At 37.1% G+C, this 25,223-nt stretch overlaps 1 protein-coding gene across 3 annotated transcripts in view; it reads right to left on the minus strand.

Annotated features, from left to right (window-relative positions):
- Window positions 1-25,223, minus strand: part of LOC122817284 (medium-chain acyl-CoA ligase ACSF2, mitochondrial-like) — a 1,357,975-nt gene that overhangs the window by 562,135 nt on the left and 770,617 nt on the right. For all 3 annotated transcript variants that reach the window (XM_044090508.1, XM_044090507.1, XM_044090509.1), the window contains exon 9: window positions 4,200-4,291. In XM_044090508.1, the coding sequence (XP_043946443.1) occupies window positions 4,200-4,291 (92 nt within the window). The remainder of the gene's footprint in view (window positions 1-4,199; window positions 4,292-25,223) is intronic.

Genomic DNA, 25,223 nt, shown 5'->3' on the forward strand with positions numbered 1-25,223 from the left:
TACTACACTATCTAATAACAATACCTTCTATGTACAATCTACAAATGGTACCAAAATTGAGCCTGATACCATCACCAAACTGTTAGGGGTAACTATTGATAATAAGCTTAAATTTGACAGCCATATCAGTCAAACCACAAAACAGTAAATAAGAAACTCGGATCCTTGTATAGAATCAAAAACTTCCTAACCCCTACTGCCAAACTCACTATTGCACGAACACATCTCCTCTCTACCTTATTGTATGCCTCTCCTGTCCTTTCCTTTATCAATAAAAATGAGATTAAAAAACTCTCTGTTGCCTATAACCACATTGCCAGATTTGTAATATGTGCTCCCCATAGAAATCATCATTGTCACAATCTAAGGAAACTTGATTGGCTTGAACTACCCAACCTCCTCAAAATGAACCAACTTACTGAAGCATTTAAAATAATCAAAGAACCTGAAAAAACCCCTTCACTGAGTGAAATACTGACTCCCTACTCCAATCTTAGCTGTCTTCGCTCCTCAAATAGATTTCTGGTTCAAACCATCAAAGCCAACAACTTGGGTGGTGAAGCTCTCTTTGCCAACTCCATAGGGAAGGTCTGGAATTCCCTCCCTAATAACCTAAGACTTTCCACCTCCCTCTGTCAATTCAAAAATAATCTTAAGCTATATTTTAAGTCTCATTGGCTTTGCCCATGTATTAATCCTGATTAACTCTCCCCGACCCAGTGTAAAAACTTATAGAAACGACTATTGCATTTGAATTGTATCTAATTCACTCTGCTGAAAAATGTATCTAAAATTTATCCCTGTAACTGTATGTTATCTGTATGTATCTGAATGTAATTATTGTTTATTTTTTACTCTATGGAGCTTTTCTCCCCGGGCCTCCGCTGAAAATGGACATGCATCCAGTCGGACTATCCCGGTCAACAAATGTAAAATAAATAAAATAAAATAAAAAATATGGACAGCTGACCTAACAGGAAGTTAGTATATTTAAGGGCTTCTGTGACACAGCATAAACCACTGGGAAAAATATAGGCACGATTATGAAATTCATTTGTCTTGATGTCAGAGAACAGAAATACATTTGTGATTTTCTTTTTCAAACTAAGCTAGGATTACCAGCTTCTCTCCACCCCCCCAACTTACTACATTTTTGCTGGGGCTGGTCGTGGATCCTGAGAGTGTCCTGGGGTCTTAGCTCATGTGTGCTTCCATCTGGGGGTGGGGTTATGACTTACCCACTCCCTTTTTACTCCCCCATGTGTGTTAATTATATCTGAGGACAACTTCCCTTTCTGGATCATACCTACACATAGGGAGCATATCAGTGAGCACCCTCTGACCTTGAATGGGCATGTCCATCCTTTCACTGTCACTCTGTCAGTTGCCCAAGCCACTAATTGAACCCAGATTAGCTGGGCTGTAGTCAGGGCTTTATCTCTGTATGTCACAGGAGCGGCTAGTTTTGTACCCTTACTTTGATTAAAATGTACCTTGGTCTTCCATCAAAATAACTGAGAGGGGATGAAGAAAACCTCCTATTGTTCTTTAATCATCTATAGCTCTTGAATGCATCCAGTATCATTATCCTTTACAGACTATAAAGCAGAGCCGGCACAACCGGTGTACTTGTTTCATAATACACATCAGTCTCCTTTTCATTTAATCTGTCTCCTTCAGTACTCAGATTTCATCCATTTTACATGAATTACTCATCTGTGTTATGCCCTATGAATGAACAAGACATCACTTTAGCTGTTCATCAGAATAGCCAACAGAGGATTCGAAAAACAATTTATTTAGTTCCTACAAATATCAGAAATATATCCAACTGTTCTATCTTTTCATTCAGTAAACCAGAAACAACACGACTGGTATATTTTTTCATTATGCACATCAATCACTTTTTGTACATTATCAGTTTCCACACACTATTAAATGTCCACCAGGACAGGCAAATTCTAGTCATCCACCCTTAATAATAAAAAAGATACTCTTTCTATCATCTAAACACTATTATTCTCCTAAATTTATGTCTTGCACATGCCCTATTATTTAATTAATAATCATCCATGAACTTTACATCCTCCAGTTTTAGCACAGAGGAGATGATATATTCTGACATTCTATATACCTGAACTTTGAATATTTATAACATCTAATCAATTCTGTCTATACAAAACTGAACATGTATGTTAGATGGCAAACTTTTTTCTAATGCTTCATCAACCTTAATACTTTATTTTCCTCACTTTAAACATAAAATAAAAAATGGAACAGGAAGTTTGTTGCATATTATATTGCTCTTCTAAGGTTTTATTCACCTGTTTACTACTTCAGCACATTATAGTTACAACTCAAATTTATATTCTCATACAGTCCATTCATCTGTCCATTGCTTGTATTGTTCTTCCAAATTGTTACTGTCTGGAATAGTTAATATTCAATAGGCATTATGTAAATCTGTGTTTTATACAGTCCTTACATCAGTCTCTTATTCTGCTTACATCTCTTTCCTATAGCTTAGTACTTCCATATCATTAAAATCCATTTTATGTCAATAGTTATAATGTTCAGTAAAAAGAAAAAAAATAATCCTGTCAAAAACACAGGCAGTGCATACACATATAATTTTATCTCTATGTCTGGCTAGATAATTAACAGTTATCTATGTTCAACTGGCCCTGTGTTCATTTTGCTCGACTTGTATTTAGGTCATTATTAAATCTTTTATTTACTTAATTATTTCATCCAGACTTTCAAGGGTCAGTACTTTAACATGCTATAACAGCTTTAAGACAGCAGAGAATGACTATTTGAATTTCAGTTTTCATTGTTAAAATGTCTTTATCACTTTTGCAAATCACAGTATCATCCTGGAAAAATCACATTCTACAAATTCAAGTCTCAAAGCCACTAATAAGTTTTTACCTGCTTGCCACAACTTCTGAAATGCATGTTCAGTCATAACATTTCAAAAATTATATCAGTATTGTAGTTGTATTCCCCATATTTGAATTCAGCATTTCAGAAGTCCTATCCCCAAAAACTATTTTGCAAACCCAGGGCACTCTTTCAACTTGGTTTTCAAATATTCCATCAAGTCCATCTTAACATCAGCTTGGTCTCAAATCTCACTTATTTCCTTATTCTCCATTTTGGTTATGTGCTGGTCAGTCTGTTCAATTTCTTTTACATTATCACATAGGTTATTCCAGACTCTTATACATTTGCAGATTAACAAAACTGATTGCTGATTGGTGGTAGTGTGAATTACTCTGTTTCATTCATTTTAACTACTCCCAAATGTTTCATCCATGCATTAAACAGTCCACTTGGTTATCTTTCTTGATCTGTATGGCCTCCAAGCTATTGCAACATCCACAATATCAGTCTTAATATATAAAACTTGTCTGTCTATTGGATCTGGAGCATTATGGGAATCTCATTTTGGCTTCTGACTTTATTCTACTACACAGTCCATTTCTTCCATCACCAACCAAGAGATTATAGCTTGTCTCATTAGTTCAGCAATAATAATAATAATAATAATAATAATAATAATAATAATAATAATAACAGTACCAATTTGTTAACCAGGTAGTCCCATTGGGCACACAATACATTTTCATTGGTAACCTGGAGCAATATCTGGTTAAGTGATTTGTTCAAGGTCACAAAGTAAGCAAATGAAGGCTGTTGGAGTTTAGTCCTGTACCACAGGAACTATAACTCATGTCTTTAACCCTCTATCACATTAAATGCACTATTTTTATTAACTTTTAGATAAGTGAAGTGACCCTTGATGGTAACTGACTTTTACAAGCACTGTGCAGACATCACAGAAGATATTTACTTGTTTTACCCTCTCATGGAGAGAGCTTCCTCCAAGGTTACCAGACACTTTTATTCTGCCATAGATCAGCTTTATCAGCATAAGAAGTACTTATTGATCCAGGACTTGAACAAAAATAGTAGAAGTGGTTAAAAGTTCATTGGAAAAAAATTAATGCACTCAGTTTGTAAACTGTACATGTTTTACTGTTTTGAAAAAAATGGTGGTGCAGATGATCTTGCCTGTTGCACAAGAGGCTATCAGATGAAGACACTGTCTAGTGGTTTATTGCAGACAGCTAATTGTTATCACATATCTACAGCCTAGGAACTGTTACATTTTTAAGAAAGTTTTAGCGACATACCTGTTTCCACACTTGACATGTCATAATTGGAGAAGTCTGGCTGTGACAGCATATCAATGTACATTGTTGGGGTGCCATATATGACAGTACACCTTCAAGAACAAACATTAATATTTAGACAACAGCAAATTAAAAGAAGGAAAGAAAGAATGAGAAATGAACAAAGAAAAAAATGAAGGACAGTTACATTTTACATGGTCTGATTCATAAGGTTTTACTATATGATATATACTATGTCCAGTATATTTGTTCGTCTATTATATCTAGTTTAAACAAATGAACAGAAGAAACTATCAGCAGGCTCATGCTTTTGGGCATCTGTTTTATAATTGTTATTTAGATCCTGAGGACTGACGCTAATAATTTCATTCCAGGCTATAACACTGTCCATAAATATTATATGGCCTATCTGTCTTCCAAGTTATATCTTAATTGCAGAAGTTATGCATTCATATACTGCCTACTTCTAAAAATAATTAGTAATGCTGGGAAAGTACAGAAGGGTCAAATAAAATTCTTGGAGGGTGCTGATCTGCATCTTATCTGCAGATATTTCCAAATACTATCTTAAGGTTATGCAGCAATATTATACACACTGTGAGCTAAGGCCATTTTAAAGGGTGACCTGAGAAGTTTAGATGCCATCTTGAGTAAATGTATCAGATGCTGTAAAATAAAATATGTCACTGACTAGAAATAACAAATGAAGAAAGAACTTGGATAAAAAATTATGAACATAAACATACATAGCTACTATTCCTGAATAACATTACATTTCAACTGAGATAATAGGCATTCATGTTGCTTAGTTTTACATTTTGTTGACAGGGAATGTTTGACTGAATAGAACCCATTTTCAGTGGAGCCCTAGGTGAAATTCTCCAAAAATTTAACACACACATACACAATTATAATTTAACTAAGACACCAAGATAATTTATAACAGTTTGTAACATAATCATTCAATAGATCACTGTGGAAAAACCACTTATGTTTTATAATAAGATGACCGAGAAAAAAAAGAAACTGTACAGCAGAAATAATCATTGATGCCAGCACAGGAAGATATGGAACCCAAAGCAAAAATGAAGGAAAATGAGTTTGTTTATCAAATGTCTTCATTAAAATGTTTTAATGAAAAGATATGACCAGTTTCAAAGTTCACCCATTGCAGATCTATTTGTTGTAGCACCAGTCACCTTATTTGTTAACTGCTCTAGTTATTTTATATGCCTTACATCATAAAGTAAGAAGTTCCATACTTTGGGTGAATAGTTAATGAATAAACTGTTGTCAGATGAGTTGTGGCTTCTGTGGCTATCTGGATGCCTTATGTCATAAAGTAGGTGGTTCCTTCCTTTGTGTAGGCACTCAATGAATAAGCCACTGCTGAATGAGTTGTTGCTTTTTAGATGAGTCAACGAGAAAGGCACAAGAACATTGCAAACTTCTCACTGGGAAAGTATCAATTCAGAAGTTAGAACAGAAAGCAATCTAAATGCAAAGGTAATATGCTGAAATTTTATGGCCGATTTTCAGTTCTACTGATTTTAGCACTTTAATGTATGACCATTTAATGTGGCAGAGATAACAGATTTTGCTGCTCTGTGATAGTTTGTGTATAGTGTACTAATTTATTTATTAATTTATTAGCATTTATTTACCAGGATAGTCTGACTGGGCACAACTCTCCTTCTTAGTGGAAGACTGGGGAGAAAAGCTCCTCACAAAATAAATACATTAAGTTTATAAAATGTTACAGTAAGAAAGAGGAAGGAGTACAAGTCTAATAAAAACATTACAAACAACTATCAGTTAAAGAATGTATGTTATAGCAATGCGTAAACCAAAAGAGAAAAGAAAAAAAAATCTTGTATATTACAAACAGCTAAGTGGAGCTATTGTAGTATAGAAACATGTTACATACATGTTTTAAGGGATTAAATAATCAGCAGTGAGAGATAAGAGAGTAAGATATATGTTAACAATCAGCAGTAAATAACTAAAACAACTACAGTAGGATGTCCATTATTAGCAGTGGTTTCTATGTTTAGGGTTATATAAAGGATTCATAGATGAGCACTTTGGCTGCTAACAGAAATGTAAGAGAGATGCAAGGTGTAGTTTAAAGGTACATATTGGTAGTAAGCAGAGGACGGGCTATTGAGTTCTAACACAGAAGAATAGATTGTGAAGTACAGTAGAATGACTGTTAATAGATGCAGATGTATTGAGTAAAAGATAGAAAAGCATAGTGAAGTAAGTGTAACAAGGTGTTTGGGAGAAGTTTACTGGGGAGGGGAGTAAGAAAAAACATATGGAAGGTGTGCTATAGAGGATTTGTCAGTAAAAGGGCAGGTAGCCAGAAGAGGGCATATTAAAGAATGTCCACATGAATTATTTTGTGTGGATGGATATTGATGGTATTTTGAGGGTGAGAATTAGTGGGTATTAAGGAGCTGGGGTATAGCATGAATTGAAGGGAGTCTGTTGGCAGAGTAATGATGAATTATGCTGCTGGTGCTAGGGTATTTACCTGATTTGTAGATTAGGTTGTGTGTAGTGACTAACTGAAAGAAAGTTTGGGTATGTAGTTCACTGAAGCTGATTTAGAACAAAGCAGTGGTGTATTCTGCATGGGGTATTAACAGCAAAGTTTACTGTATTATTGTAGCAAAGTTTTTTTATTGTAGCATTATTTGAGTAGGTGGGACTGGGTGGCTTGCATATTTATAAAAATTGGAGCGCTGCATAGAAGGATGGGGAGTAGATATTTCACAAATGTGCTTCTTCAGATCCTAACATAACATACTAAAATTCACTACCATTTTAAAACCCAAAAGAACCAATGAAAAAACATTCCACATTAATGAGCTAATGGTGCAGCTTTCAGAGATGGTTTTAAAGGTATAGTGAAGTTTAAATCAGGTGATCTATGTGCCTGCATAATGGCTATCCATTTCATTTCTAGAAACTCAGTTTTATTCACTATATCTCCTCCTCTGACATTTTGCTTAATCATTCCTATTATTGTAAACTTAAAAAAATGTCCCTGGTTATCTTTAATGTGTTTGTACAAGGCACTTAAACAGTTTTTCTTCCTAATATCCCTAGGTGTTGTAAAATGTGTTCCTTCAATTTTTGATTGGTCTTTCCTATATAAAATGCTGTGCAGTCTGTGCAGTTGGCTAAATAAACTAAATTCTCAGTCCTACAATCAGCATGTAAGTTAAATAAATAGTTCTTAGATGTAACAGGATGAACAAACATATTTAAGCATGACATTGATGTACGAGCTTTGCAGGACCTACAGGGAAAAGTATCATACTTAACATTCACTTTACAATCCTTTCTAAGAGGTTTATAACAGAGCTCTCTCTTCAGGGATATATTGTTCCTGAAATAAAATGTTGGCACCTCATCAGGATATAGTTGGTGTTAGTGTGTGTGTGCCTTCTGTGGAAGGTTGGACGCCGGGCTCGCAACTCGACACTGTAAAACTCCACTGCCAATCATGAGTGGACAGGTGATCTGCTGTGGCGACCCCTAACCGGGAAAAGCCGAAAGAAGAAAAAGAAAAAAAGACCAACTATATCCTTAATAGCCTCATCAGAACAAAGGAAGGACCAATTGTTCTTTATAACATCACAAATACTATATATATTACTTCTAAACCTAAGTGAAAAAAGACACCTAGGTTTATTATAAACAGAACAGGCACCTTGTTGCTGTTGTCTATATAAATATGGTAGTCCAACAGTACCCCTCAACATATTTACTTCTTTCAAGCTGTTTCTGATATCAACTCTATTATATCCCCTATTCAGAAAATCATTACTAAGAGCATCTGTAGCCACTGCATAATCCCCATCATCAGCAGTTCTATTAGCATCTACTGAAGTGTGAAGTAGCAAAATCTCATGCTAATAACATATACAGTGAATAGAGGGGGACCCAACATAAGCATTAACAACCCCAATTTTTCAAATAGATAGGGATCTAACAATGAATATTTCCCCTTCACTTTATTTTCTGGCTGCTATTTTTTGAAGCCATGCTGTACATGAGAGCCCTAACCAAAAATGAGATATCTGCTGCTTAAAGTGCTGAGACACACACAGTGTATATATCATGGCACTTGATAATTTCAGTGCCACTATGCATTTTTCCTCACCATCTACTCTATTTTATGTGGACCACTTCTTAACAAAAAAAAGTTTTACAAATTTTTTATTGTCACCCACTTACTTTTACTTTATACAATGGTGACATCACACAAGGGCTAGTGTGGAATTACATCTATGCACTTTCATAGATGTGATCCTGCACACACACACACACACACACACACACACACACACACACACACACACACACACACACACACACACACACACACACAGTTATCTGACACTGGTTATACCACTGCAGATATGCACACACACACACATACACACTCACTAATCTTTAGCTTGCTTTGGCTCTTTTTCTGCACTCTTTCTCCAGTTCATCAGTGTCCAGGAAAGCATTGTGTTTTTGCTCTTCCACTCCCATGGATTCCTCACATGCATATTTTAATGACTATGGCAACATTTGTAGCCTAACAATCACCAAATGAGTGGAAGTGGACCATTTTTGTTGGAAAAATACTTTCAGAATTATTGAAAATTATAGTTTGCATGTTTACTTATACCATTGTCAATCTTTTAGGGTAACCAGAATCATTGCCTATTGCTGCATGGTAGTCTCTGAGAAATCCTGACTGCAAGTATGTCTTCAGGTCACAGAACCTGCTCCTTCTCGTACTAAATTACAAACTGAAGCAAGACATCAGAAGTGTGATGGAGTGGCAGCAGTAACAGCCAATCAGTGGAGTGGGTGGATCTGCCTCACAGGACTATATTTTGTTATATGATGATGATGCTAGACTGATTTACCGTTGTAAAATGAGGGATCACTGCACAGACTTTCTCAGTACCTTCGAGAATCCTGCCAATACTACCATAGAAAATCCATCATTTCCCTCTAAAATACCACCAAGTGCAAGTTTTACCACCTCTTTTTATCTTTCAGTGTACCCATCTTCTATTCTATACAAGCTACCTAACTGCTTAGTTTCATGGACTTATTTTTCGCATTCACCATTCTTTAGCTGGAACACCATCATGAAGTTATATTGTTCTTTCAGGAACTCAGTAGCATCTTCTGCAGATGACTAAAGCTGACTAGCATAATGATTGAAAAGTCCAGACACAGCTTTCATCTGCTGCCTGCCTGCTTCTTGGGCACCTTCCATTAACATAGAGCAACCAGTCCTATTTTTTCTACTTACACAAGATTTTAAAATGCTCTGTGTTTGAACTGTATTCCTCCTGTACACTTGCAGTAATTTATAATCTTGCTTAATTCCTTTCTGCTTCCCATCGTTTAGCTGATTTGGAACTGAGGAAGCTCCCCTAACAGTGGGGCACCCAAAGTGTGCCAGTTTCTGATTTCTCCAACTTCATGTCCCCATTTCATCATAGCCTCTTGCCATTCCTTTATCATATCTCACCACTTCACTGCACTTCTACCAGAACCATGGAATTCCATTCATTCTATTAGTTTCCTCAGATCCTAGTCTTCAGTCTTCCTGGTCAGCTCTTTTTAAGTAAATTATTTTTATTAAAATTTCACATTCACATTAACACTGTACTGGATCCATGAGTAAAATGAAACATGTTACTGACTAGAACTAAAAAGTGTGATCATGGCCACCACTGTTGACAAAGAGATATAAAGCCCTGACTTTAGCCCTCATAACTGGGGTTTGATAAGTGAGTTCAGCCTCTTTGGCAGCTGGCTGGGAGAGAGTGGGATTTGATCCTCAACTGCCAAAACATCCACCTGGGAGAGGTTAGACCTCCTTACAGGCCTCAACACATGACACCTTCACTGGATTTCAAAGAACAGAAAGACACTGCAACCAAGTAACTCTGGAAAAACGAAGTCAGCTTAAACGCAGCAGCAAATTATGAGACTCCACAAGTTGTTTTTAGCGCTTTCATTCACTTTAATCTTCTGTGAACTTCCTCAGAAACAACTTCACCATCCATACACCTGTTTAAGTACTATTCAATCACAATTAATTTACATACATAATTGATGGCAATGAATAAAATTTAAAGACATACCATGAAAAATTACTGAAAACTATATATAGTACATATGAACTCTTAAAACATCCTAAATAAATACTTCTCAAGTATATGTTTAACATTAATATAACTATATCATTTGAATATGTGATATCACAATAAAAATTATGAATTCATTTCCAGGAAACATCTCATATTTATAGTTTCATTGAGACCTGGAAATTTGTCAGCTCCTAAAAATATTTGCCAAAAGGACTCTTTACATTCTAATAAAAGTTTGAAATTATCACCAAATGTTACACTATTTACACTATCTAGAACAGCAAATGTAAACTTTTTAAATTCATTACAAATGATAGAATGCCTTGCTAATGCATTATTTGTGTCTTTTTCTTTATAGCCAAAATGTGTTCACTAATTCTGACTTTCAAGGCTCTTGTGGTCATTCCCACATAATAACTTGGACATGTTTGGCACTGAGCAAAATAAACAACCATAGTACTGTGACATGTAAAATACTGTTTTGACCAATGTGTTGTTCGTAAATGCTTAAAGTGTACAAAAGATGAATTAGTGATGTATCTACACTGTTTACAACAGTGGCAAGAAAAGGTGCCTTTAGTTTGTATGACACCCGTTCTATTTGTAGTACATCTGTTTTCCTTTTTCTCAAGTATACTTTTTAGATTAACTACTTTTTTGAAAGTGAACATTGGTTTAATGCCTAAAATGTTTGCTAAATCTTGGTTACCCAAGATAATCTTCCAGTTATTTACAATAATGTCTTTAATAAGCCACATCTCATTAGAAATGGGTAGCAAAAAGGAACCACTAAATTCCTTATTGTTCTTAGTTGTTACTTCTGTGACCAGTGACCACTAGCCACTAGCTTTCCTGAGAATTTAAGTGAGCCAGAGTTAACGGCTCTGAAAAACTTAAAAGACAACACGGACATAAGAATTATGAAGGCTGATAAGGGGGGCAAAATAGTAATTATGGAAAATTCACAATATATAAACTCAATGGAAGCTTTGTTAATGGACAAACATGTCTATCAAGAAGTAGATACTAAGATGATACAAAAAAGTTTTTTAAGATTAAATACTACTTTATTTGATATGTTTAGTCAAGATGAAATAGACTATGCAACATATAGTTTCCTATTAGTTGAATTTCCTAAAATGGGAAACATGTTTGGTATCCCAAAACTACAAAAGACCTGTTTGATCCCCCTTTTAGGCCAATTATCTCAGCCCCCAAATGTAAGACAGAAAATATCTCCATTTGGTTAGATTACACTTTGAATCCAATAGTACAACGTTCTAAATATTATTTAAAAGACTCTTGGCATCTATTGGAACAGCTTAGAGAATTACAACCTCTGACATCTGAATTCTTTCTTGCTTCCTTGGATGTACAATCTTTATACACTTGTATTGATCATGAATTTGGAATTGAACATTTAAGACAATATTTGGTTGCTAACACAAATTTAAGTAATATTAAGGTTAACACCATTTGTAGTCTTATGGAATGTGTATTACAAAACAACTTTTTCAAATTCAATGATAAATTTTATAGGCAAGTTTCGGGTGTGGCAATGGGGGCAAGGGTAGCTCCGGCCTATGCAAATCTGACTATGGCACAATGGGAAAACACTTTCGTGGCAATTTCTATTTATAAAGACAAGATCATCTTTTACACCAGATACATAGATGATCTGTTTTTTCTATGGAATGGTACCTTACAGGAATTTCATGACTTTGTTCATTATTTGAACAACACTACAAATTGTCTAACATTCACTGTTGGTGAATTTGGAACTAACATCAATTTTTTGGATTTACATTTAAGTTATGACAATGTACTTAAAAAATTTTCAAGTTCCATATATAGAAAACCTACATTTGCAAATCAGTATTTGCACAAAACAGTATACACCCTTACCACATGAAGAAAGGGGTTATAAAGGGTCAATACATTCGTCTAAGTAGGTTGACATCTGACAATGAGATTTTTCTGAGTGAAACAAATAATCTAAGGGGATTTTTTGTCAATAGAGGTTGTAAGTTGGCATGGTTAAAACAATAGAAAGAGAAGTAACATTTCTTCGTGAGACCACAGCAAGGCCTATTTTAACAGTAGGGTCACTGGTCACAGAAGTAACAACTAAGAACAATAAGGAATTTAGTGGTTCCCTTTGCTACCCATTTCTAATGAGATGTGGCTTATTAAAGACATTATTGTAAATAACTGGAAGATTATCTTGGGTAACCAAGATTTAGCTTAACATTTTAGGCATTAAACCAATGTTCACTTTCAAAAAAGTAGTTAATCTAAAAAGTATACTTGAGAAAAAGGAAAACAGATGTACTACAAATAGAACGGGTGTCATATAAACTAAAGGCACCTTTTCTTGCCACTGTTGTAAACAGTGTAGATACATCACTAATTCATCTTTTGTACACTTTAAGCATTTACGAACAACACATTGGTCAAAACAGTATTTTACATGTCACAGTACTATGGTTGTTTATTTTGCTCAGTGCCAAACATGTCCAAGTTATTATGTGGGAAAGACCACAAGAGCCTTGAAAGTCAGAATTAGTGAACACATTTTGGCTATAAAGAAAAAAGACACAAATAATGCATTAGCAAGGCATTCTATCATTTGTAATGAATTTAAAAAGTTTACATTTGCTGTTCTAGATAGTGTAAATAGTGTAACATTTGGTGGTAATTTCAAACTTTTATTAGAATGTAAAGAGTCCTTTTGGCAAATATTTTTAGGAGCTGACAAATTTCCAGGTCTCAATGAAACTATAAATATGAGATGTTTCCTGGAAATGAATTCATAATTTTTATTGTGATATCACATATTCAAATGATATAGTTATATTAATGTTAAACATATACTTGAGAAGTATTTATTTAGGATGTTTTAAGAGTTCATATGTACTATATATAGTTTTCAGTATTTTTTTATGGTATGTCGTTAAATTTTATTCATTGCCATCAATTATGTATGTAAATTAATTGTGATTGAATAGTACTTAAACAGGTTTATGGATGGTGAAGTTGTTTCTGAGGAAGTTCACAGAAGATTAAAGTGAATGAAAGCACTAAAAACAACTTGTGGAGTCTCATAATTTGCTGCTGGGTTTAAGCTGACTTCGTTTTTCCAGAGTACCTTCACTGGATTTGTCCTACTTTCTGGAAGTCTGTGTACAGTATCACAGCATAATTCTCACATGTAGGTAGTAGAAGCCTTAGCCATGTCATAAGAAGTGATATTAAGGAGGCGCTACCTTTATCAGAATGATAGTTGAGCCTCACCCCAATGAGGACTGAATGGCCTATAAGTTTACTCAAACCATAGAATGAATGAGTTTATGATCACTGTGAGTCATGATGTTGGGGCAGCAACAAAAAAAGTTTAATTGCAAAACTAAAATCACTAAATTAAATACTGAACCTTAAAACTGTGTGAAAAATCTTATAAGCATTTTGTAAAAAGAGGTCCTGCAAAATACCGGGCGACACTTCTCATCCAGCATATGGTTGGTTCACTAAACTTGCATCTGGTAGAAGGTTACAGAGTATCCACTGCAGGACTCCAGATTCATGAACAGTTTTTATCCAACTGCAATAACACTCATTAATGCAGACGTAAATCTGGACGTATCAGAACTATAATAGATTGTTACACCCTCATTCTTTTCCTTTTTTCGCACAGTAATATATTTATTTATTGCACACTAAAATTAATATAGTCTCATTCAAGTGCAATTCCAGTCACTTCCTTATGTGTAATATCACCCAATCTCACATCTGTGTATAGTGTACTTTCTTTTCATGTGTTAATCATCAAGTATTCATTGTTGTTCAGTGTATATAAATAGCGTACAAGCATGTGCATGAGCTACCTAAACTTTTACTTTTTGTAATATAGTTATTGCTTTTTTCCCTTAATACCTATCATGTCTTGTCTTTTTGTGTATGTTTTTTCCTGTAAGAGCTGACACTCGAAATTTCATTTAGGTAACACTTGTGTTTCCTAAATGACAATAAAGTTTCTTTGAGTCTTTGAATCTTTGAATCTTGCAAGTCAGTCTCACCCCCCCACCCCGTTCTTCCTATTATGTGAGACTATGCTCCTAATTCATAGGTTCATAGGTTGGTACTAGGCTATCAGCCCTAGGGCCTATACAAGCCTTGCCATAACAATTCCCTGGATATTTCTTCCCACAATATTTACTTCCCTGGACCCCTGTCTAGCAGGGTGACTGATGTGCTTCCCGAGGTGAATTTCCTATCTCCCATCTAATCATCAAGGTTCCTTTTGAAGAGGGCCAAGGAGGCACTCTGCTTGACATGTATGGGCAGTCTATTCCAGTGTATGGGGAGTCTCTGGGTCAGGAACCTATCCCTCCAGCATGTTTTGTTCATTGTGATGACAAGGTTTAAATCCCTGGAGCATGTGACTCTGAGGGATTGGGATTTCTTTAAGTGGAGCATGTCCAACAGCTCAGGGTTTGACATGGCCTTGTATGTTAAGCAGAGATCACCTCTGAGTAGACAATATGCCACAGAGTATAGCTGGAGCTTTTTTAGATGGTCAGCATAGGGCATGTGCTTTAGGCCTGTGATTCTTTTATTGAGGTATTTCTGCGGCCTTTCCAGCTGTTGCAGATGCTTTATGAGGTACATACCAAATAGGGTGTTGTACTCTATAATGGGTCTAATGAGGGATGAGTACAGTGGGACAATGTCCTCCTTTTTTCTGGATGAAAAGCCCTTAATGATGAGGTGTGCCACATAGAATGATTTCCTGACTATTGTGGCGATGTGGTTATCAAAGGTGAGACCACTGTCCACCTGTGTCCCTACTTCTCTCATCACACTTTCAGTGTTTAGTGTACTGCCACCTATGTGGTAATTCATGGGTACATATTTTTTCCCAAAGGGGATAACTATACATTTCTTGGCATTAAGTGTGAACCCATGGCTCTGGCACCAAGCATCTTTTTCTGTAAGGCCCTTTTGTAGAATATCCACATCATTTGGGGATTCAATAATGGCTCCCAGTCTGAAAACTTTGTTAGCCAGAGTCCCTTAATGTTGGCCTGTACTTCAGAGAAGTAGATGCTAAACAAGAGCAGTCCCAGGACTGAACTCAGAGGTACTCCACTTGTCACCTGCCTGGAGCTGGATTTGGAGTTGGATACTTTTATGGTCTGGGTTATGTCAGTAAGCCAATTGGCTAGCCATTGAGTGATGTAGGGAATTATGCCCAGCTTAGTAAGTTTATCTATGATTCCAGAGTGGAGAATGGTGTTGAAGGCCTTGGTGAGGTCCAGATAAGCTGTGTGGACCGCCTTACCCTCGTCCACAGCTCTGGAGAGTGATTCAAAGAAGTCAGTCAGGTTCAGGAGACAAGATCGGCCCTTCATGAACCCAAACTGGGTGGGGTCCAGTGTTTGAAGGTTGCCAATGTCTTTGTTTATAAGTTCCATGATAATGGATTCCATACCCTTGCAGATCAGGCTCATCAGACTGATGGGACGGTAGTTCCTAGGATCCAAGGTGGATCCCCCTTGTGGAGTGGGATAACTGTAGCTGTGCACCACTCAGTGGGCACGAAGCCTGAGGTGAGGCTATGATTAAACATGACACTTAGGTGAGGTGCCAGTTCATTTTGTAGTTCATGTAGTACACAGCCCAGGATGTCATCTGGTCCCATGGATGCTGTATTCTTAGCTTTGGAGAGTGTGGTTTCTACCTGTGTGGCCATGATTACCAGAGTTTGGCAATCTTTTGATATTGAGATGGGCTCTTTAGGGGGTGAGAGGGGGGTGAAGTTGGCACTAAACTGATCTGCTAGGATATTGGCAATATCCTTGGGATCAGTACATTTAAGCCATTCTTTTGTAGCTCAAAGCAGTTCTGAGCATTGCCATTTAGATTCTTGACATAACTATAGAATGCCTTGTGGTTGTCTTTGGAATCTTTAGCAATTTTATTTTCATAACTAGCTTTGGAAGATTTTATGAGAGATCTCAGCTTCTTATGAAGGCTGGTAAGGGAGTTTTTTGCATCCTGGGATTTTCCTCTTTTCTGCAACAGTTTCTTTCTTCTGTTGTATAGTTTGTTTATGGGAGAGGACCACCATATTGGCTTCCTTTTTTTTGGAGGAGAGCATCTTGGTTCTATTTGGGATGGCATAATTCATGCACGAGTGGATGTGCACGTACAGTGCCTTAGTGTAGGATTCAGCATGGGTGTCATGAAGTCTGTCACTTTTGACTTGAGTAGCATGAAGGCAACTTTGGAGAAGTTTTTTATGGAGGGTGGTGGTGGGATGTGGATGTCAAGGGTGATTAGCTTATGGTCAGACCTAACCAATGAGGGGATGACCACTGGTGTGGAACATCTATCTCCCATGTTGGTAATGACCAGGTCTAGGATATTGGAGCCCCTGGTGGGACAATGGATTAGTTGATCCAGGGCATTGGAATTTATGAATTTCAAGAACCATTGGGAAAAGGTGTTGGTACCCAAGTATTTTCCCAGTTAATGGCAGAGTAGTTGAAATCACCTAGTATTAGGGTACTTGGTTGTATCTTAATATTTTCCAGTATGTTTAGAAAGGTACAGTGAGAATCTTGGGGCATGGCGGGGATCTGTAGAAAGCTACAGTTTGGATTGCAGTCTTACCTAGTGTTAGTTGCACCTGGAGAATTTCAGATGCACTGTGTTGGGCAACTAGCCTGGAGGTGTGAATATCCTTGGTGAATATGGACAGTTCTCCACCTTTAGTGTTTTGGTCTTAGTTTGGTGGCCGAAAAGTGTGGCAAGAGTTGTAGCCTGGTATTGCAGGGGTGCTCTCTGGAGCCATGAACCAGGTCTCAGTTACTGCACAGATATCGATGTTCTCCATTTTTAGGAGTGCCTCGAGAGAGTGCATTTTGAGGTTTAGACTTCTAGCATTGAGTAGCATTACCTTCAGATTTTGCATGCTTGTATATGTTATGGTGGTGGTTTTGTCCTTTTAACCTTGCCTAAAAAGGGCACTATAGGGGTGGCAAGAGCTTTAGCCAGTAACCTAGATCCCAGGGGCGACAGGTGCCGACCATCTCTGGCAAAACATTATGGTTTGTCGATCATGCCGTCCCAGGCAGACAGATACTGGATCCCCTTTGAATGACACCAATTCCCTGCTATTTAAATATAATAGTCTGAAGATCAGTGTGCCACAGAAAAAGAAGACTTCATTGAGATATTACAACCTCAGTGTAAAAATACACATCAAAGAGATCGCACTGTTGTGATAACAACTGAGTACTGATCCCTAGTGCACTGCATTTTTTTGTTTGGCAACTGCCAGTAACAAATAATCCCATGACCCAAGAGTGACATCATGATTGAAATAACTCATGACTCAGCCATTATAAATGACCAAACAGAAATTAAATACGTCTTACAGAAACTAACATTTATTACTTAAAAAACCTTTACATCAAAATGTTTTAAAACTGGAGGCAATCCTATAGATTAGGAAGTATGGCAGTCCTCACCCACTACCTGGCAGTCCTTGATCTTTCTTTCATGATTCTTTCTGCAGTCTCCTTAGGGTCCACCACTCATTTGCCACCCTCTTCCTGAATCCTTGTGTGGTACGGGTAGAGTCAGGACCACATAAAGTATCAGAAGCATAATCATCAGCTTTACCACAATAATGCTGCTTTGCATCACAGAACTCACTCTCTCCATGTTCTTTTTCTAAGTAGGTGAGGAACGTTTCAGTTAGCTTTTCCAATTTCTTTGAATTGTTTCCTCCACAACATTTCCTGTCTGTAATTCTGAACAATCTGTTTCCTGTTTTCCCTTGGTGCTTACTAAGCTCACCTACCTCGACTAATCCCTAGTTAGCTGTTATTGTTTCCTTCTCAATATGGTGGCAACCTGACACCCATTCAGATCCTTCAAATAGCCCAGTGCCTTCATTAATGCTATGCCATACGAATACAGTCATCAGCAAACAAACTGAACCATTCTTTGTCCCACTTTCTTTTCTAATGATTCCAGTGCCAATTCACTCTCTTTGGCAGTCCCTCTATTAACCAGGCCAAGGGAAAGCGAGCACCCTTGTTCAGTGCCTTTTTGTGACTCAATAATCTCTGAAGCCTTTTCCATTTCCTAGTACCTGCAGTTCAGGATTACTATAGATTTATAATCCAGTTTGTAAATCTGTCTGGGATTCTTCTGCTTCTCAACAACTGTTTGAGACTATTCTGTTTTGTAGAAAATAATGCCTTCATTGATGAAGAAGGGGACTACACCCATATTCCTCTAGGTATTCCCTTTAATCACCTCATAATTCTAATCACATCCTATAGATCATCATTGAACTTCCATTTAATGAAACTCTTTTGCTGCACTGATTGAGGCATATAAATAAAGTGTATAAGCAGACTATTAATACGTTAGCTAATATCTTGATCTCCATACTGATTACATGAATGGATCAGTAATTTCAAGAGCTGGATAAAACATTGTCATCCTTAATAAGTACTACCTCCCCAATGACTCTCCTAATCAAATTGCAGAAATTCTGACTGTGAAGATAGGTAAAGGCTGCCAGCTTAGCCAGATATAATTCTGTAGATAATTCTGTCATTTGTAAATATTAATGTAAGCTACAGGCTTGTTCTCTTAAATGTGAAAAGACTGCATTGGATACTGAACTGCAAAAATGTAACAACAGTGCACTCTGCTGTAACAAAGCCAATAAGTCAATTCTTTGATGTCAAAATTCGGAGCCAATATGTCTAGAGGGAGGCATCCTGCCTATTGTTCTAAGACCAGAGTTAATAGCTAGAATTTGTATGTTTAAATGTCCTTTATTGTTCTGGTTTCTGACCAGGTGTAAAGAATATAAATGTAGTTTCTGTTAGCCTGGGAACACCAGAGGTGTGAAGAATGATGTCATGTGAAACAGCTTTGTGTTATCAATTTAAAGAGAGAGAATCAGAGAGCTCAGAGCATTTTGTCTTGAGAACATCCAGCATCACCAGCACTGTCTTGCTCTAGATGTAAGTTATTTAGAACTGTGCTTTCTCTTAGAAATAGCTAGGAATTAGGAAGATTCGACTAAGTGTTTTTCTGCGATGTCAGAACTTTTCTACGGATTTATTTTAAGTATTTCTCTGTGATCTTTGAACTCTTGACTAGCACTGTGTAGTAAGAAGTATTGTCTTGTGTTTTTATTATTTATTATTAAATATGTTTAAACCTTTCAACTGTGGCTGCTTTACGTAGAATTAATTCAAGCTGTAGAGTACATTGCATGTATATAGTGTTGCTGTACCAAGGCACTCCAAATAAGTCTTGACTGTTAGGTCACACTTACCATTTGGATAATAATAATTTTAAGGGCCTTTGAGTAGCTGATAAATATTAGTTGGGTGGTGGCAGTGATTTCCACCATATAGACTGGTTGGAAAAGGGGCACAGCTGGAGAACATGTGCCAGACTTCCCCAGGAGTGTTTGTGTGGTTGTATATAACTCTTATCTCAAAATGTGCGTGTGTGTGTGTGTGTGTGTGTGTGTGTGTGTGTTGTGTGTGTCAGCTACTTGGGCAGGGACACAATGCACTTGTTGGACAGAGTGGGTGCTGGACATTTTAGCTTGCCCACTAAGCTGAGATCTGGACCATATAGCTGTGCCAGTGGGGAGTCTGATTGGAGACCTGGAGAGAAAGGGAAAAACCAGCTCCAGACTGACTGTGATTTCTTTGTGCTCTTAAGGGAAATTGTACTTTACTGTGTGTGTATTTATTACCCTTTTTCCTTTATGGACACCCCTCACTGGTGTTAGTGGTGAGGATTGAGGCTCCTTGATTGATGGGCCAGTGTATGGGTACCACACTGTCAATCACTATAGTATTAAATTCAGCTTATAGAACTGTCACTACTGGTCACTTTTGCAGAACTCTGTAGGTTAGCCTTCCTTCGCCCCCTGCTGTGCACCCTTTTATCTTAACAGACATTGGTTGTACTCTTTGGTTGTAAAGGGTTATTTTCTTTTTTCTCAAGTTACATGGTGAAGAACTTGCTGGGAATCAGATTTCCATATCTTTATATCCCTAAACCACATTTCTCGTGTAGGTCTGACTAAAAAGCTCTGAAATCCCACCTTATATTGGTGTCCTTTCTGGCCATTATGTTCCCTTATCATCAACTGTGTCTCTATGTTTTCAACTTCCTTGCTAGAATTTTCCTGTGGCCTCAACATATACCCCAAAGAATACCTTTCAGATGGCATTCTCTGTCTTCACCTTTCCCATGACTTTCCCTTCCAACTTTGTTAGGAACCTAAATTCTTTATTTCCTAGAAACTTTCTTTTCTCCCTCTCTTCCCAGTGCTTACTCTGGATGTCCAATAGCACTCATCAATCTTAATGTGACTATAAAATAAATATTTTTTCCCTGCCTTTTTCAAAATTTTACATTTAAAGTCTACCTTAATCCCATCTCACTATAATATTTAAATGTTTTCTACCATTTTGGTTTTCTTTCCAGATCTGAATTGCATCTTCTTTCAAAACCGCTTATAGTTCCCTCCCCCATCATTTAGTTTGCCCTGTTCAACCCAACAACGCTTTCTCTGTTCACACCAACTGAGCCCTAATATGACTGTAAGAAAGTCAGTTGTATCTCACTTATTGATATGAACTTCCTCTGTCATTTTATATTCTACTGACTGCCCTAGAAATGATCTAGCTGACTACCTTGTTCCAGACTATTAGCCAGTAATTGAAAATAAATTCATCTCTGCCTACTGCCTGTGCCACAGGTCTCCCTAGCTTTATCTGTATTGGTGCTGGCAAATGTTTCCTCATCAAATTATATTCTTTTTTCCTGAACAAGTAGTCTTTGTGGTGATGTTAAAGTTGTCAACCACAATTCCAGTTTTTGAATTTCTGGTTCTACTTCTTCCTCTAGTCATGCTTAAATAGTTAATATAGAAGTTCATTACCCACCTTCATCCTTGCACCTCTGACTCAGTCCAAATTATCCACAACACTACATTTTCCAGTTTCCTCTGAAATAACATGGAGCATATTTTGAATACAATTGCAACCTCTTTCCCAGGACTGTGGTCTATGACCAACTCTGAAAAGGTACAATAAAACAAATTCCTTAGGGTCACCAGAGGCAGCTTGTCCTACAACAGAGTAAACCAAAATCCAAAAGACAAGATGCCACCATCTTCTCTGTGGTGGCATCTCGTCTTTTTGATTTTGATTAACTCTGAAAAGGTGTCTACAGGCACGCTTCACAGAATCTGTTCCTGTCAAATGTGCATAATAGCCAAATTTGCAGTAAATTATAACAACAGAACACACTGCTACCTAGCTCTCAGAGAATTATACTGGTTAGAGCTACCACATCACCAACTCTTTCTCTTTGATCTACAATGCAGAGACATCTCTACAAGCCAGAAAATTGTCCAGCCCTTAACAATTTAATACACTACCCCCCAAATGAATTTTCCACTCTAGAGAAAAAGCACTAATCTCTGTAACTAACTCATCTAATACTGCAGGCTACTCTCTATATTCAAATAGAGTAGAAAATTGTGGAATCACATCCCGCTGAAATCCATTCAGAATAGAAACACATTGAAAAAACAACAAAAAATTCACCAGTCAAATCACTGGATCTGCTCCTGTATATCTCCAGGACAAATGCCACTGTTATCTTCAGATTATCATATTATCAAACCATTTCTCTTCATTCAGAATTCTATGCCCCACAACTTGTATTCACCAATACCTGAATACTTTCACTAGCATCTCCCAACCATATACATTGTTTTGTGACACTGCTCACCCCCACCTTTATAAGCCTTATGATAGCCATATATATAATTATCTCTTAACCTGCTTTACACCCCACCTGTTAACTACAATATTAACATTTTCTACCCATCCTAGTTCCTTTCCTCACCTCCATTTCTTTGAATTTCTAAGCATTAATCACACAATCTATTAACTATCTGACAAATCTCCTATACACCTCTTCAAATGCTCAATGTTGGACAAATCTACTGTTGCTCATCTTGTCAGGGCAAAATAGATGAGTCTTTGTGGGTTCTGTTCAAGCAGCTTTATTAAGTACAAACACATCAGGATTGAGGCTTAATAACTTTAACTTAGATAAACTTATAACCAAACTAGCTGTTATACTCACACCTGCTCACTCTCTGGCTGCACTCTAAAAATGGCACTGAAACTAGCAAGTGCTTGCTATTGATATGCATGTGCTGTCCTTGGAAATGCTTCTTAAAGGTACAACACACTCATACACTATTCTACATCCTCTCTCTTTGAGAAATAAGTCATGCAGTGCTGATGTCATTAATTGATTGCAATCAATACAAATAATTATTTGTCACGCAATTATACAGAAATAAATACATATAAACAATTAGGCCCAGGTTGCTGTGTATTTCACACTAGGTCTGGAAATATGACCAAATCATGTGACATAGAAATTAGAATCTGGCCTATCAACTGGTACTGTCTTTGCTGAATGTTCAACTTTAGGGACATCAGGAACATCATCAGGAATGGAAGTAAAAGTTAAGACATGTTCTGCAAAAGGAACATTGTCTGAATTGCTCTGAGATCTAGAGTCTGTATCATAGGAACAATGCTGCAATATCGATTCTGGTACAGGAAGAAAACGTCTGCGATTTCTCCTGTACTCCACACCCTCAGATTCTACAAAGTAGGATCTCGGCTCGGTACGTCTACTGTTACTTGACCAATCGGGTTGAAACTTTTTGCTGTTTGTATCCTCACTGTCTCTCCTTCTTTCAATGGATGAAGAAATCTGCTCAATTTATCATAACTGGACTTCTGGAAAGAATCCGTTCTGAATAATTGGGCTCTGATTGAACTGTTGTTCTTAGCTTTAGGCCTCAACAAACTGGAATGAATAGACAGTGCTGTTCTGATTTGTCTAGACAGAAGTCTCTGAGCAGGCGAGCCAAGTATATCATCACGGGATATGTTTCTGAGATTAAGTAAATTCAAAAAGACATCGGTATTTTCAAACTTTGACCTCTCAAGTAATTGCTTTTCACTTTGTACTGCACATTCAGCTAGTCCATTTGACTGTTGATATTCTGGATTACTAGTCCCTTTATTTTGCAAATTTCTGAAATGACTGACTGGTAAATTGGGTACCATTGTCAGGAATAACTTTGTATGGACTACCATGGACTGAGAAACAATGTTTCAACTTGGTGATAACAGGAGTGGATGTTAGGTTAGGTAGTAAATCAATCTCAAACCAGTTTGAATAAGAGTATACCAACGCTAAGTAATGCTGATTGTTCCACTCGAATAAATCAGTGGCTACTGTTGACCAATGTAGTTCAGGAACTTGACTTAGCTGAAGTGTTTTTTTCTGCAAATGCAATTTAGTACTATTGTATACTGAGCAAGAAGATAGCACTTTATCAATGTCTTTTACTAGACAAGGCCAAAATACTAGTTCGCTCGCCCTTCTTTTGGTAAATTCAGAACCTGGGTGACCACGATGCAAATTCTGAATATATTCGTGTTGCAAGGAAGCAGAAACAACAATTGTGGGACCTTTGAAAATAATGCCATCTTTCATCAACATTTCATCTCTGTAAGGAAAATAAGTCTGCATCTCAGGTGGTACACTAAATTGCTTTGACCGCCATTCAACATTAATGTAGTGGTTGAGCTTTGACATCACAGTATTTTAATGCAGGTGGGGTGGCAATATTCTGCATATGGTTTTCAAATGCCTTCTGGTGCTGTTCCATCCAAGACCATGTAATATTTTTGCACATCAGTTCTCTCAAATGTGTTGTCAACTCACTGAAGTCTGGTATAAACTTGCCTAAATAGTTGACCATACCAAGAAAACTTTGTAGAGCCTGAACATTATCTGGTGCTGGCATCTCAAGAATGGCTGCTTGCTTGGACAGGTCTGGTCTCAAGCCAGTGCTAGTAAATAAATGACCTACATATGTAACTTCTGGTAGTCTGAATATGCACTTCAGAGGACTGAGCTTTAAGTTCACGTCATGTGCTCTGTCCAGAACTTTCTTAATGTTTCTGTCATGCTCTGCTTCACCATTGCCTCTAACCAATAAATCATCTACTATTATGGCACAAGGATAACCTGAGAAATTTTGCTCCATTGCATGCTTGGAAGACTTCACTTGCCAAATTTATTCCAAATGGCATCCCGAGGAATTTATATCTGCCAAATGGGGTACAGAAAGTAGTCAGTAATGAGGATTTGCAATCAAGCATCACTTGTCAAAATTAACTTTTTGCATCCAAGACAGAAAAAACAGTGGCATTTGGTATTATGGCTGTGACTTCCTTGACTGTATGCATTCGATGATATGGTCTCTTTAATACTTTATTCAAATTTCTTGGGTCAATACATATTCTGATTTCATCTGAGCCTTTCTTGTGGGCTGCTACCATGGACAACACCCATTCAGTTGGTTCTGTAACTGGACAAATTACACCTTGCTGCACCATTTTATCCAGCTGAGCTTTGAAGTTATCCTGCATAGCTATTGGAACTTTTCTTGTTGGTCTGACTACTGGACTGACCTCTGGGTCTAACTTCATGGAATACACAACTGGACGTTTGCCAATTTGTCATCGAAAACATCAGCATACTCTGAAAGAATAGCTTCAGTGAAATTGGAACTAGGATATGTGGTTATATGATGAACTTCTTTGGTAAAAGAAAGTAAATTCATTCTCAAACTGTCTCTGAGACCCAATAATGACTGCACAGGTCTTCAGACTACATAGAA

The sequence above is a fragment of the Protopterus annectens genome, chromosome 12.part0 (genome assembly GCF_019279795.1).
Source record: "Protopterus annectens isolate FY-2018-M chromosome 12.part0, PAN1.0, whole genome shotgun sequence".
In the NCBI taxonomy this organism is placed as follows: Eukaryota; Metazoa; Chordata; order Ceratodontiformes; family Protopteridae; genus Protopterus; species Protopterus annectens.